The sequence below is a fragment of the Myripristis murdjan genome, chromosome 11, assembly GCF_902150065.1.
Source record: "Myripristis murdjan chromosome 11, fMyrMur1.1, whole genome shotgun sequence".
In the NCBI taxonomy this organism is placed as follows: Eukaryota; Metazoa; Chordata; class Actinopteri; order Holocentriformes; family Holocentridae; genus Myripristis; species Myripristis murdjan.
Genome location: NC_043990.1, coordinates 19,955,447 through 19,968,326, shown reverse-complemented (window position 1 = coordinate 19,968,326; position 12,880 = coordinate 19,955,447). Strand labels below are relative to the sequence as shown.

General features: G+C 41.6%; 1 protein-coding gene across 2 annotated transcripts in view; it reads right to left on the bottom strand.

The window, feature by feature from the left end:
- The window catches only part of vps50 (VPS50 subunit of EARP/GARPII complex), a 118,234-nt gene that overhangs the window by 103,607 nt on the left and 1,747 nt on the right, over window positions 1–12,880 (bottom strand). For both annotated transcript variants that reach the window (XM_030063729.1, XM_030063730.1), the window contains exons 3-4: window positions 3,930–4,052; window positions 2,365–2,436 (exon numbers count right to left, since the gene is read on the bottom strand). In XM_030063729.1, the coding sequence (XP_029919589.1) occupies window positions 2,365–2,436; window positions 3,930–4,052 (195 nt within the window). The remainder of the gene's footprint in view (window positions 1–2,364; window positions 2,437–3,929; window positions 4,053–12,880) is intronic.

Sequence of the window (12,880 nt, the reverse complement as noted above, 5' to 3'; positions counted from 1 at the left end):
TGTTTCATTCATTCATTCATTCATCTTCTAAACCGCTTATCCTCACTAGGGTCACGGGGGGGTGCTGGAGCCTATCCCAGCGCTCATAGGGCGAAGGCAGTGAAACACCCTGGACAGGTCGCCAGTCCATCGCAGGGCAGACAGACAAACACTGAAACTCACACACACAGTCATACCTAGGGGCAATTTAGCTTCTCCAATTCTCAAATTTGTTTCATTTACAGTATTTACTTTATAATATTTATCCTATTTATTCATTTGTTTGAAGTCTTTACTAGAGCTTTTAATAATGTTGAATAATGTAAATACTACTTATTGTGCTTATTTATGTATTTTGGACACAAGTTAGTCAAGTTAGTCATGGACCCACGGAATTTAAATATAATGTGTTTAATATATATCCTATATGTTTATTGGGCATTACTAATTTAAAAAACAAGAGGATGATTGGCAAATGTGCTGTTGGGTTGTTCTCTATATGAGCACAGCTATTTCTCTTAACTTTGGTTTTGTTCCATTTTTCATTTATTTTGGGAAAATGGAAGTGGTCACTATATTGACATGCATAATTCCAGTGAGAAACCTACTGTCTTCACTCAGAGACTATTTTTACAGAGGAGTACAGAGGACTGATAGAGAGCTTTGTCACATGGCCAAAAAAGCGTTTTTTTTTTTTTGGAAACCATTATGATGTCACAGCAAAGCTGACCTTTCAGATATAAAATGTCAAGACTGGGGCCACCCCGGCAGCTCACCAGATGAGTCCTAGGTTTGAATCCGAACTCAGGCCCTTTGTTGCATGTCATCCCCCCTCTCCCCTACCTGTACTGTCCCTCTCTCTACTGTAACTGTCAAATAAAGCAGAAACGCCAAAAAAAAAATCATCTTTAAAATGTCATGACTTCGTAATTCTATCTGGTTTAACATTTGTGTGAAACATAATTAGTGTGTGAATTGGAGAATTGGAAATTTGGAGCAATGCCCTCAAGCCGTACCTGAGAGATCATGTTCACAACAACGGAATGGGTGTACGTACAGACCCAAACAACCCAAAAACACAATGCCTCCAGTCATGGCTCCTGACAGCGTGGAGGCATAAAAACAATTAACACCGAATCTAAGCATGGACTCATATTTATGTTATTTGAAAATCTCCAGGGCCCTGAGACAGGGGTGTACGTATGATTTAGGTTTTAGAATAAGATCGCAGGTTTCCATTGACACGTGTGCCTGGAGATGTTGCTGTGGATTTTCTGGTTGACAGCACACTGGACCAATTACCCTCACTTTCTTCCACTAGGTGCCTGCAGGCTAGAGGCAAGCTTTTTCAAAGAGGGGGAGAGAGAGAGAGAGAGAGAGAGAGAGAGAGAGAGAGAGAGAGAGAGACAGAGACAGAGAGACAGACAGACAGAGAGGGAAAGCCTGTATGTGCACCTCACTCTGCCACAAGTCTAGACCATCCACTCAACTAAACAGACAGTTGAGTGGGCAACTGCCAAAAATGTTAAAAGGGGGGGTGCGGCAAGGAGGCCGGGTGCATAAGAAACAAAGGATGAGAGGAGGTGTGCAGGGAAGTAGCTGAAGCAGTTTTTTTGGGAGAGGTTTTTTTGTCTGTTTTTTTTTTTTTTTTAAGAAAAGAAAAGGAAATGCTGAGACTGTGAGAGAGTGAAAAAGACAGCGAGAGAAAGAGAGACACAAACACTTGAAGAAAGAGGGCACATGGGAGGAATCTGCGATGAATACAGGGGACCGAGGAGCAGGAGCAACACAGCCACCGTCTCCTTCATGTATCTTTAAATAGCAACAGTGTCGTGTTTGTTGAATGTTCTCACTTTGCATGTCTGACCCCACTGTGTCTTCTCCGCCGAGATTCATCCCCCTCTCAGCTGGCAATGCAGTACACAATGACCTGAGGTGGTTGCCACAGTTATACTGGGTTGTGAGAAGCCCTGCCCAGTCGTGTTTTTTTTTTCTTTTCTTTTTTTAAAATGAAATACAGAACCCAAAGGAAAAACTACAGGTAATATTTAACCCAATCTCACTATACAAGGGTATAGAGGAGTACACTGGCTGACACAGTGAAGTATTGGGGCCCAAAATTTTAAAAATAAATAAATAAATAAATAAAAGAAAGAAAGCTAAATGCCAATATCATTGATTATACTGTGTCAATTGCATATTCTGTGCTGACTGAGATTAAATTTAAGAAAATGTCTTGACTTGTTGTGCTTCACATAGATGAGCATGGTACCAATTAGGCATGGCATGGGGTCACTGGCATTTCTGTGTGTGTGTGCGTGTGTGTGTGTGTGTGTGTGTGTGTGTGTGTGTGTGTGTGTGTGTGTGTAAGAAAGAGAGACTTACTGCTGCCTGCTGTCTCTTCAGCTTGTCTCTGTACTCCTCCAGCTCCTGCAGGTTCAGCTCAGGTGGGAGTTTCTGCAAGCACACACACACACACACACACACACACACACACACGTTCACAATAAATCCCCCTTCATGCAGGAAAGCATGCATGACGTACATAGAAACAGCCACAAACAAAGACTGTAAGCTTATATTATTTCAACACGCAGGGGTGTGCATCTTTGGTGTAGCAGCATTTCAGCAGAATTCAATTCATGATTCCCTGTTTGGCGATTGAACGCAAGAACAATTTTTTTCTTTTTCAGAACGTTTTCAGTCTGTATATTAAGTCTTGAGTCAACTATCCAACTGAGCCAAAATTTTACATCCATCGAAGAAACACGTAAGAACGTAAGACAATGCTTTTTCTTCTTAAATGCCAAAATACATAGATAAATAAACAGAAAACCCAACAAGAAAATTATTTAAACATTATTTACTCTAAAAAAAAAAAAAAGTTGCACTTGCACTAGTATTCAGTTTAAGAATCAAGAATCAAAGGATCAAAGCATTTAATATCGATTCATGCCAAAGTCAGAGTCATTAATTCGGTTTATTTAATTTTTCAGATTGATGCAGCTGAATGAGCAGAATTTGAACTCTATGCATCAATGCAACCAATGAATGAATGAATCATTACACGTCTAATATTCAGGCATAACACATTCAAGAGCACAGCATTATGACTTTCAAGTGAATAAATCATTCCTGGCAGGCATGTACAGTATGTCTGACAGAAAAACAATCAAAGTAGAATTATGGCATACAGCATGCTCAAAAGCTGCAGCTCAAAGCCATCGGGGGCGTTTCATTCGCCTCAAGGGAACTAATCTTCATTCCCGAGCATCTTGGGGTTCACAAATATCTCTGTCGCTGTTTCTTGAGCTTGTCAAGCTGACGACACAAGACAGGTAGCTCCTCCCGTGTTCAAAAAATAAATAAATAAAATAAAGGAATTAGCTCAATATAAACACTTCGCTGCATCATAACTCAAATTAGTAAACAAGGTGGGACGTTATCTAGTAAACAGCAAACAAACTCCTCCAGGAAAAAAAAAAAAAAAAGATATTACGAATCTGAGGCCCAAAGGATGATAGGTAATTACTTTCCTCTTGACTGAGAGTCTCATTTCAGATGGTGTAGCGATACCAAGCTAAATCTAATGAGATTTCACACCCTTCTTCTGTCGAGCGGATGCAATCCATCAATCCGGAAGTCGATGGTATGTGTGTGGGAGACTGCAGCTCAGGTGAGAGAGAGAGCGAGAGCCTCAGCTATGCCAGTCGGACCGTGTTCAAATCACATCAACCATATTTATTCACATCAGGAAGGCAATATTGTTGTTATCGGAATCACTCAATTGTGGTAAGCCCGGTGGAGTTATTAGCTTACAGGCGGGGCTGGGCACTTGGGAGTGAGTCTGTTGTGATCATTTTACAGGTGAGTGGTTCTCGTTCTGTGATTTCGTACACACACTTCAAACACTCGCTCATTATTTTGCTCATTCACACAGAGCGCCTGACCTCCAGCTCATGCTGCACCATGTCGAAGGAGTCGTTGGAGAAGTAGACCTCCTCGATGCTGTCGATGATCTCCTGCTCCGCCTGAGGGTCGATGGGCTGCTCTCGTAGCTCCCGCAACTCCTCCTGAATGAGAGAGAGAGAGAGAGGGACAGAGAGGCAGAGGGAGAGGCATTTTTAAAAAATGTCCTTGAATGAAGCTCTTTACAAAGAGCCAGACTCATTGAGATGCACACAGAGGAGGTCCAAAACACAGAATTGCATCATGTCCCTAATAGCAAAAACAACAAACAAAAACTGCAATAAAAAACATCAAGAAGAGCAGATCAAAAGAAGGAGAGAGAGAGAGAGAAGAAAGAAACGGGGCAAAGAAGGATGAAGAATAAAGGGAGGAGAGATGAGAGTGAAAAAACTTAGAGGTGGTAGAGGACAAGAGTTGAAGGACAAAGTGAGGCATGAGGAAAGAATTAGAATGAGGGGGAGAATGAGGGGCAAGGACAGGGAAAGGGGAAGTGTGAGGTGGGGGGGTGGAAAAGAAAAAAACACAGGGAGTTAAGTGGAAAATTGCAACTTGTTTCATTGGACAGCTGACATGGTTGTAGGCAGGCAGGCAGCCTTGGGAGAAAAGAAGCGAGAGAATGAATGAAAAGAAAATATGTGGGAAACATCAGAGCCGTATTGATTAGCGGGCCGTGCATCCGCAGAGGCTTATTGCTGCACCGAGTCCTTTAGATGAAGAGTTTTAAACCCAGTTCCCGGAAATCCCCTCTTGACTCCCTTAATGAGCAGAAATATAGACACAAGTCAATAACACAGTGGAAACACTGACTTGGTTCTGAAGCGGACGGTTCATAAATAACAAATGAGAAAAGACAAATCTGAGAAATACAGTTATTACACTGCCATATATTGGCAATGTAATAACAGAGGGGAGAGCTCTATCTTATATTGTGTCTTCATTTTGTAGCAGGGATGCCACTAGAATTCATACTTACCAGGTACCAGGTCAATACCAACACTTTGAAAGCAGCACCAATGCTAGTGTTTTTGATATCAGCAGTATCAACACAACTCGATCCCTCACTCTGTAACACAGTGTTATTATAATCCACTCTGAGTCTGTGTACAAATACTTGAAACACTGAAAGGTGCAGTCATGCTTGCAGGGCTGCAAGTCAAAATGATGGCACAGAACTATATCTTTGTATTTATTGTCAGAGCAGGACATTTCATTCTAGCGCTGCATTATAAAGAAAGAGAAAAAATGAAGTGAGATATCTTTTTTCTGAGATATATACTGAGATATGGAAAAATCAGGAAATCTCACCACATACATACAGTGTGTTATTCATGTACAGATATACAGTTAAGCATAACTTTCATCACCCGTGTACTTAGGGTTAGGGTTATCCTCTTCTGATGAAAAACAACCCCCCCACACCCCAACTTCAGATTGGACTCCACTTACAGTTTCACACATGTGACTTTTGACACCGGCATAGACAAGTGAATAGAGAAGAACAGGTGGAGAGGTATTTGCGTAAACAGCATATGTTTCTTAATAAACCTTACAAATGGATTTATATGTTACAGTTGTGTTATTTACATATTATCTGCCCTTTCTAATGATGTTCAAATGTGTGTTTAATCTGCATGGTGGAAGATAAATAGGCCTCCCAGTGCCGCATAGAATGGTAAAACTCTCAAACTTAAGAAACAAACAGATTAATCTATATGCCAGCAAGATGAAAATACAGACAGACCTGGATACTAGGCTTGATTTTGTGTGTGTGTGTGTGTGTGTGTGTGTGTGTGTGTGTGTGTGTGTGTGTGTGTGTGTGTGTGTGTGTGTGTGTGTGTGTGTGTGTGTGTGTGTGTGTGTTTTAAGCATTTCTTAAATAAGGGCACTGACCAGCCCTGTGACAACAGCATGTGCATGTGCATGGCAGCTGACACGCAGGTTCTGCATGCACAGTGATCACTTCACTATGTGCTCTGGTGACAGGGTGCACTTAAATGGTGTTCCAGTCTTCCTACTATATCACTCACAGCACTTTACAATGTGTACCTCACATTCACCCATTCACACAGATACATTCACACACTGATGGCTACCATGCTTGGACCATTTAGGGGTTCATTGTCTTGCTCAAGGACACTTCGACACGCTCTCTCATCTAGGAACCTTCCAATTACCAAATAACCACTCCACCTCCTGAGCCACACTGCCCCCTTATTTGATCACTTTATCAAACAACCAAAGCAGGTAGCACGCATTTTCGGTTTGTGGTTGGTGACTAGCAGGGCCTGCTTTGGTTGTTTGACAAACAGATCAAGTGCACCCCTTCACCAGAGCACACGGTGAACTGCTCACTGTGCATGCAGAGCCTGCGTGTCACTAGCAACAAATTCCCTGTATCCAACAACCCCTAAATCGAACTAAATTATGCTCTATCACACAGACATTTCTTGTAGATTAGTCATAGAAAAATGAAAATGCGTTCCTTTTGTTTCAGGCAGCAAAAAATTGCAGCATGATGTGTTTGAGTTAATTTGCCTTACTTGACAAAGCTTAAATGATATATCCCGCAGCCCTATTTCACACAGTGCCTCTCATCTGACATTAGTATTATGTTGGGCTGCTTTGAAGGATATAGGCCAATGTTACACTTGTAATTCAGTGTTCTTATTCTAATTTAGCCTTTAAGTTTAAATTTTTGAAACACAAAGCTTCTGTTGTCTTGTTTCTACAAAGCTTTTAAACCAAGGAGGGCGTGCTCAATGGGGTATCGAGAATCATGGAATTTCACTGGTATTAGTAAAGTACCTCGATTCTGGTATCAAGCCACCCAAACTTTGGAGCCATCCTTTAAGGGGATCATTCTTAAAGTGGTTGTCTTTATGTGAGTTCAGCTGAGTCTGGCCTCCTCCTCACATGAGGGACAGATACATTGAGGCGTCAGCTCATTAAAGTATAATGGCGCTAAAAATAGGCCGAAAGCTTAAGAAGGCAAGTTAGGATGGATGTGGAATTATGGGATAAATGAGATTCATACCTTCCCTCACTCTTGTAATTATATTCTGCTTTATAAATGCTAGGCACCTATAAGGCACGCATCACATGTCAGCTCAGCTGACCTCAGAAGATAGCAGACATTGATCGTGGAAACTTTGTTACACACCTGCCTGGCCATTAATAGTTCCCCAGCCACTATCAGCAAAAAGAGCACCAAAGCAAGGAAGCGTTCCACCCATGTAACTCAGTGTTTGTGTGTGTGTGTGTGAGTGAGTGAGTGAGTGAGTGAGAGAGAGGGAGAGAGAGAGAGAGAAAGCTGTTTGAGTGACACTTCTAAGGCTATGCCCCTGTGAGTAATTTCAACTGATGTGAGCACAGATAAATCATTTAATTGTGTGTGTGTGTGTGTGTGTGTGTGTGTGTGTGTGTGTGTGTGAGAGAGCATGTGAGGTGTGGTTTAATTTAATTCATTTTAATTCAATCCAGTTCAATTAACGTTATTCCCTTTATATATAAACTACATGCAGGGCTCATTAGGAGGATGGAAATGAGGCATTGAAATTTGTAGGTTTGTGTCTGTGTACATCTGCATTGCTCTCAGACATATGTGTTGACATATCTGAGGCAGGTAGAGCCTCTGGGGAAAGTGTGGGTGAATGTGTGAGAATGAGAAGGCGGTGTGGAGATCACGCTCCCCCACAAGGAGGGTGGGTGGCATAAGCTTGACAGAGAGGGAGACAGGGAGCGAGACAGATGAAGTAGATGAGTCACTGGCAGAGAAAGTTCCAGCAGAAACAGAGAGAGGGAGAAAGGCAGAGGAATGAGCAAAAACAAAACAGAACAATGCCACTCAATTATTGTTCAAGCAATCCACCCCTCCTGTGCCTGTATCCATCTCCCTTCCTTTTCTGCCTCAACCGCCCACCTGCTGTGACGTGCAAACGCTTCTTTAAGAAGCCTTAACATCTCTAAGTGAATGACTCATCGATGCGCTACCTGAGGTTAAATAATTCCCTCCTGTCCCTGCCGCTGCACGGGTGCAAAACAAAATAAACGCCCCTCTGCCTACAAGAGCCCTGCGTGTGAAGCGAAACATCAACCGCCGGTGAGGCTTTGATCAAAATTCACTTTGAAAGATGAGGGACAAACAAAACACCCCCCACCCCTCCCTCTCCCCTCTCCCCGAATGAATGAAATTCTCATCTTGTAGTGGAAATTAGAAATCTATTTGCATCCAAAGTGTCGGACGTTTAGCAGGCCTTATCAGAGAATCAAAGTGGACATTCGGCTGGAGTGCTGGTTGAATGTGGAAAATCAAGCGTGGGACAAAAAAGGTGCTCAGCAACTGTGAGCCCTGATGAAACAGTGCTGGCTGGATAAACAATAGGAGGTGACTGGAAAACCATGAGAGAGAGAGAGAGGCAGTGGAGTGACGAGATGGAGATGAGGGCCAATTATTTCCACTATGGAATCATTCATTACTAATACGAATCAAAGCCTCCTCATTATAATCGGTGATGAATATTTATGGTATCCAAATTGAGTGTATGCTCTCATCAGCTCCTAAACAACAGTTAAACACAGTTGTCCTCAGGGATAATAGGATACTAACCAACAGCGCCATAACATCCACACTCTTATACTGCCATGTGTTTCAGCTTTAAAATGTATTATTATAGCTTAAGAGGGAGCGGTCATTCACCCGTGTCTCCTCTGAATCTTCTGTGTTTGTTGCACAAATCCGTAGAGAAGCGATCGGAAAAGGGTGTTTTTCTGCGAGTGCACTTCCTGGCTTGGAACTGACAGACACAGTGTAATGTCAAGCTTCTTTCTAATGTGAAAGTTAACATGAGTTCATAGTCCTGCTTCTTGCTCACAAAGCAGCTCCAGGCTGTACAGTTTGTATGCCATCACAGACCAAGGATTCCAGATTGTCTCATGCTGTAGCTTCAGAAAACAGCTGCCTTAGGCCATAAAATATGAAGTATGAAAATGAACAGTGTCCCCCTGCTGAGACAATGAGGTTATCTAATATATGAACTGCCTACCTTATAGCTTTAGGCTTAGCCCTCAAAATAATGCATATTTGAGACCAAGGCACTTGACCAGCAACACCAAAATTAGTATTAAGTAACACAGCAATATCAATCAGGCTATGCAGTCACCCAAAGCAAATGAATGCCTGTAGTATGATCACAGTAATCATCCACCCACACATTACACCAACAAGTGAAGCATATGCGTAATCAGTAAAGTAAGGCTGACCCCTATTGGGGAAAGGGGGCAACTGCATTGAGCGCCAGCGTTCACAGCAGAGATTCGACACACCTCTCAAATAACCATGCCTCAAGGGAGCCGGCGCCTCCAGGTAACCTGCTGTTTACCTTAAGGGAGATATCACACCACTAATCCTACAAAGAAAGCCCTGAAAGCCGGCTCTCAAACAGGGACAAGCACTTTGGAACAGCTGGGACGGGGAGCAAAAAGAAAAAAAAAAAAAAAAAAAAAAAAGGGTGTCAACAAGGATATAAAAGTGAAACCGTCTTTTATTGTTGTTGCTTGTTTTTCTGTTTTCATTGTGAGCCCCATAAAGCAGCTGTTATCATCTCAGGAACGCAGAGTGAGTAACAAAGGAGAGAAAAACATCAAACCCTCTACAACAGCCTGCAGAAACAATTAAAGAAAAAATACAATTCTGGTGTGACTCATTATGAAGATGTGGCAGTTTATTTGATTGTTTGACAAGTTTATGTCACATACCAATAAATAAAATTGATTTCTAGCTTTACTTGAATGCAATAGATTCATTTTATTAATCATATTCTTTTAAATTATCTCATGTTGAAATCTTGCATCGAGAGTCACAGAAAATGTTTATAACTTTATAATTGGCTGAATATGTTGTTTTGCTGGGTGTTACCACTACTGCATTTCATGGTGCACTGTTTAAAAACTGGGGTTTCAATGCGAATGGCCCCAGGGGAATGAGGTACAAGGAAGCAACTGAACAAGGGAAATGAGATTTCCTTCACAAGAGTGGTTTCGATTGGAGGTTAACAGCTGCTATTGCCAAGAGCTTGACCTCTATAACAAGCACACATAGCCAGCCTTGAATTCTGTGAATGGGCCCCAAGTCAAATGTTTCACTTCAGTGGCTATACTTAATGAAACTTCATAATAGAGATGCATTTGTGGCTTTTCACCTAAGGTGGGCAAGTGGGCATTTAAACACAGCTAAAAAGCCAGCTAGGCCATGGAGATCGGTACATATCTATTAGTGGTCAGCCGATTAATCAGGCCAATATCTGGCATTTTGAGAGAATTGGCATCAGCCAATGCTTACGCTCACTAGTCAGATATTTTATTTTTTATTTGAAATAACAAGTAGAGTGCAGAGTACAGATCTACTTAAGATCTACTTAAGCAAACAGAGTCAATGCACATTTTTTTATTTTCAAAAACTTTTCTGTGTTCAGGTGATTGAAACATTAGTGATGATATTGGCTTTATACAACTGCTCTCTAAATATCAGCACTGGCCACTGTAAAACCCATACTGGTCAGCCACTCATGCCATAAATGTAACATATATTCTCTACTGAAGTTAATGTCAGTGGACAAATTTGTATCTCTTTGTCTTGATGAAAATTTCACTTTATGGCTGTTTAACTAACATCAGTGGAAAATGAAAAGAAGCCTTTCCTCTTTGAGTCTAAGGGACTGACTGACACCAAAACCTCACAATTATTGTCAAAGCATTGAACAGCTGTAATTTGCTTTCTGCTACTATCAAACTGTAGGTGCGTTGGACATACATTATCTCCAGTGTTTGCTCTGGATTCACTTAGCAGTGATGCAACACCACTGCAAGGTAAAATAATTAAAATAAACATTGTAATTGCATTTCATCTTCAACTAAAAAGTGTAGTCCAGTGTCTCAAGTAATGATTATTTCATGATTAAACCATTTTTAGCACTACAATCTCAATTTGCATCATAACCTAGGCCCAAACAGCAACAGATACCAGGACAAATGTAACACCACAGTTGCATGAAAATTACAGAGGAAACACTGCATATCTCAGTGTGATTTCACATTATCTAGGCCTACATCTGGCCAGATATCCAGCTCAGCTATTAAGAACAAAAGTACACCACGAAACAGCAAAATAGGATCAGTAATGCCAGGTACATCACAAATACCTTTTCTTTCACTGTATTTCAGTACGGATTTTTACTCGAAATACACAAATTACACCCTCTCACTCTTGCTCTTTTCTTCCATCTTCTCTCCTCCTGTTCTGCCTCAACAGGCTGTCTAGTTTATCCTTATCCTTCCCTGCTCACTCATCAAACACCGTCAAAACTCCTCAAGTCACACCAAATGTTTACTGGATAGCATTGTTTGTCAATCATTCCTGCAGCAGTTCTCCCCCCTGCAGAGAGCCAGATGTCTCTTGCAGCTCCTGAGGGGGCGATAAATTGTTTGAGCCGCCACTAAAACGGCTGGAAACACATGAATGGCACAATGCATTATATCTACCCCCACCACAACCACCTCAGTCTAAACCTGTCATCCTGTGCATCAAGTCATTCAGCAGTTGTTTTACCCTGAAAGGATTATTCAGGAAGTACCACGGCCTTCATTAATGGCATTTATAAAGCTGATCCAATTTCATCTTCCTCAATACAGCAGAGCCAAGCAACAAAGTCAATAAAGTCCATGTATAACACCATGAAATAATAAGCCTCATGTTTTGGTGCAGCACACAATGGCAGGTGTTTGCAGTCCACAATCACACAGACCGGTTTCATGATCCTCTGCCCAGCAACAAGCCGGGAAGCACAAAATCTACTCCTAACATCGGTGTGTTTGTGTACATCTCTCAAACAATGACCAGTTGCACGTCTTTGTCTCTCCCTGTTTTCTAGTTTTCGTACACAGTATGCTGCCTCATAAGACAGATGATTTACAGGAAGGGCCGTGGATCCAGCAAGCAAAGAGTTGATTTTTACAGGCCCAAAACCAGGGTGTGTGATTACTGCACATCCAGTTTGGCCACATCAGCTGATAGCCATCAGCCAGAAAGATCCCTCACCTATGAAAAGAGGGAGATTCTTCTAGAGACAGAGGCCACTGGTTTTCATACAGCCGTAGTATAAATTACTGCTCTTATCTAGGCTAAGTCTGTGTCAATGGGTGCTTTTCTGCAACAAAAGCATGGTCTGGCAGTAGCTTTGCAATGTTTTCTACAAAATATTAGGCCATAACATAATGGCCTTATACTGCAAAGAGGTTATTTTAAAGTATCACTCATCAAACACCATCAAAACTCCTCAAGTCACACCAAATATTTACTGCTTCTATACTTGCAGAGCAGACTTATTACAATAGCCTGAGTTCTGACTCTAAAAAGAAAATTGTTATGCATGAGCCTTACACAAGATTCAACCAACATTTTGTCTGCATGAGGAGATGCTCTATGTTTTGTTGTTGTTTTTCTCTCTTGTGACAGCAGCACTTTTGGAATAAATAGCAGATGGTCTGACAGATTATTTTTTCAAAGCTCCATCAGCCTCTTTTTTTTGCAACTTGCTCAGATGAAATGACAGAAAAGCAGTTCCTCTCTGGGCTAATCATTTTGTGGTGTTTCAATGTGGGCTGCACACATAAGTGATTAATGAACCAAGCACGCCTCCTTACCAAAGGAGAAAATTCCACTCACGTGTAATCGTTTAGACCAAACTAGGGTGACACTCTAAACAATGTCAACCACATAGGACCATTTACTTTCCCTGTGTGACCACCACGTTTCAAATGTAAACCACAGCACACTGGGGGGAAAAATGTGACCGTAAAATGCCAAGCCTTTAGAAGGAGAGAAATTAAATGTCCAGTTGAATTGACCTGGCTGGGCATCACCCAGCATTGTGGATAA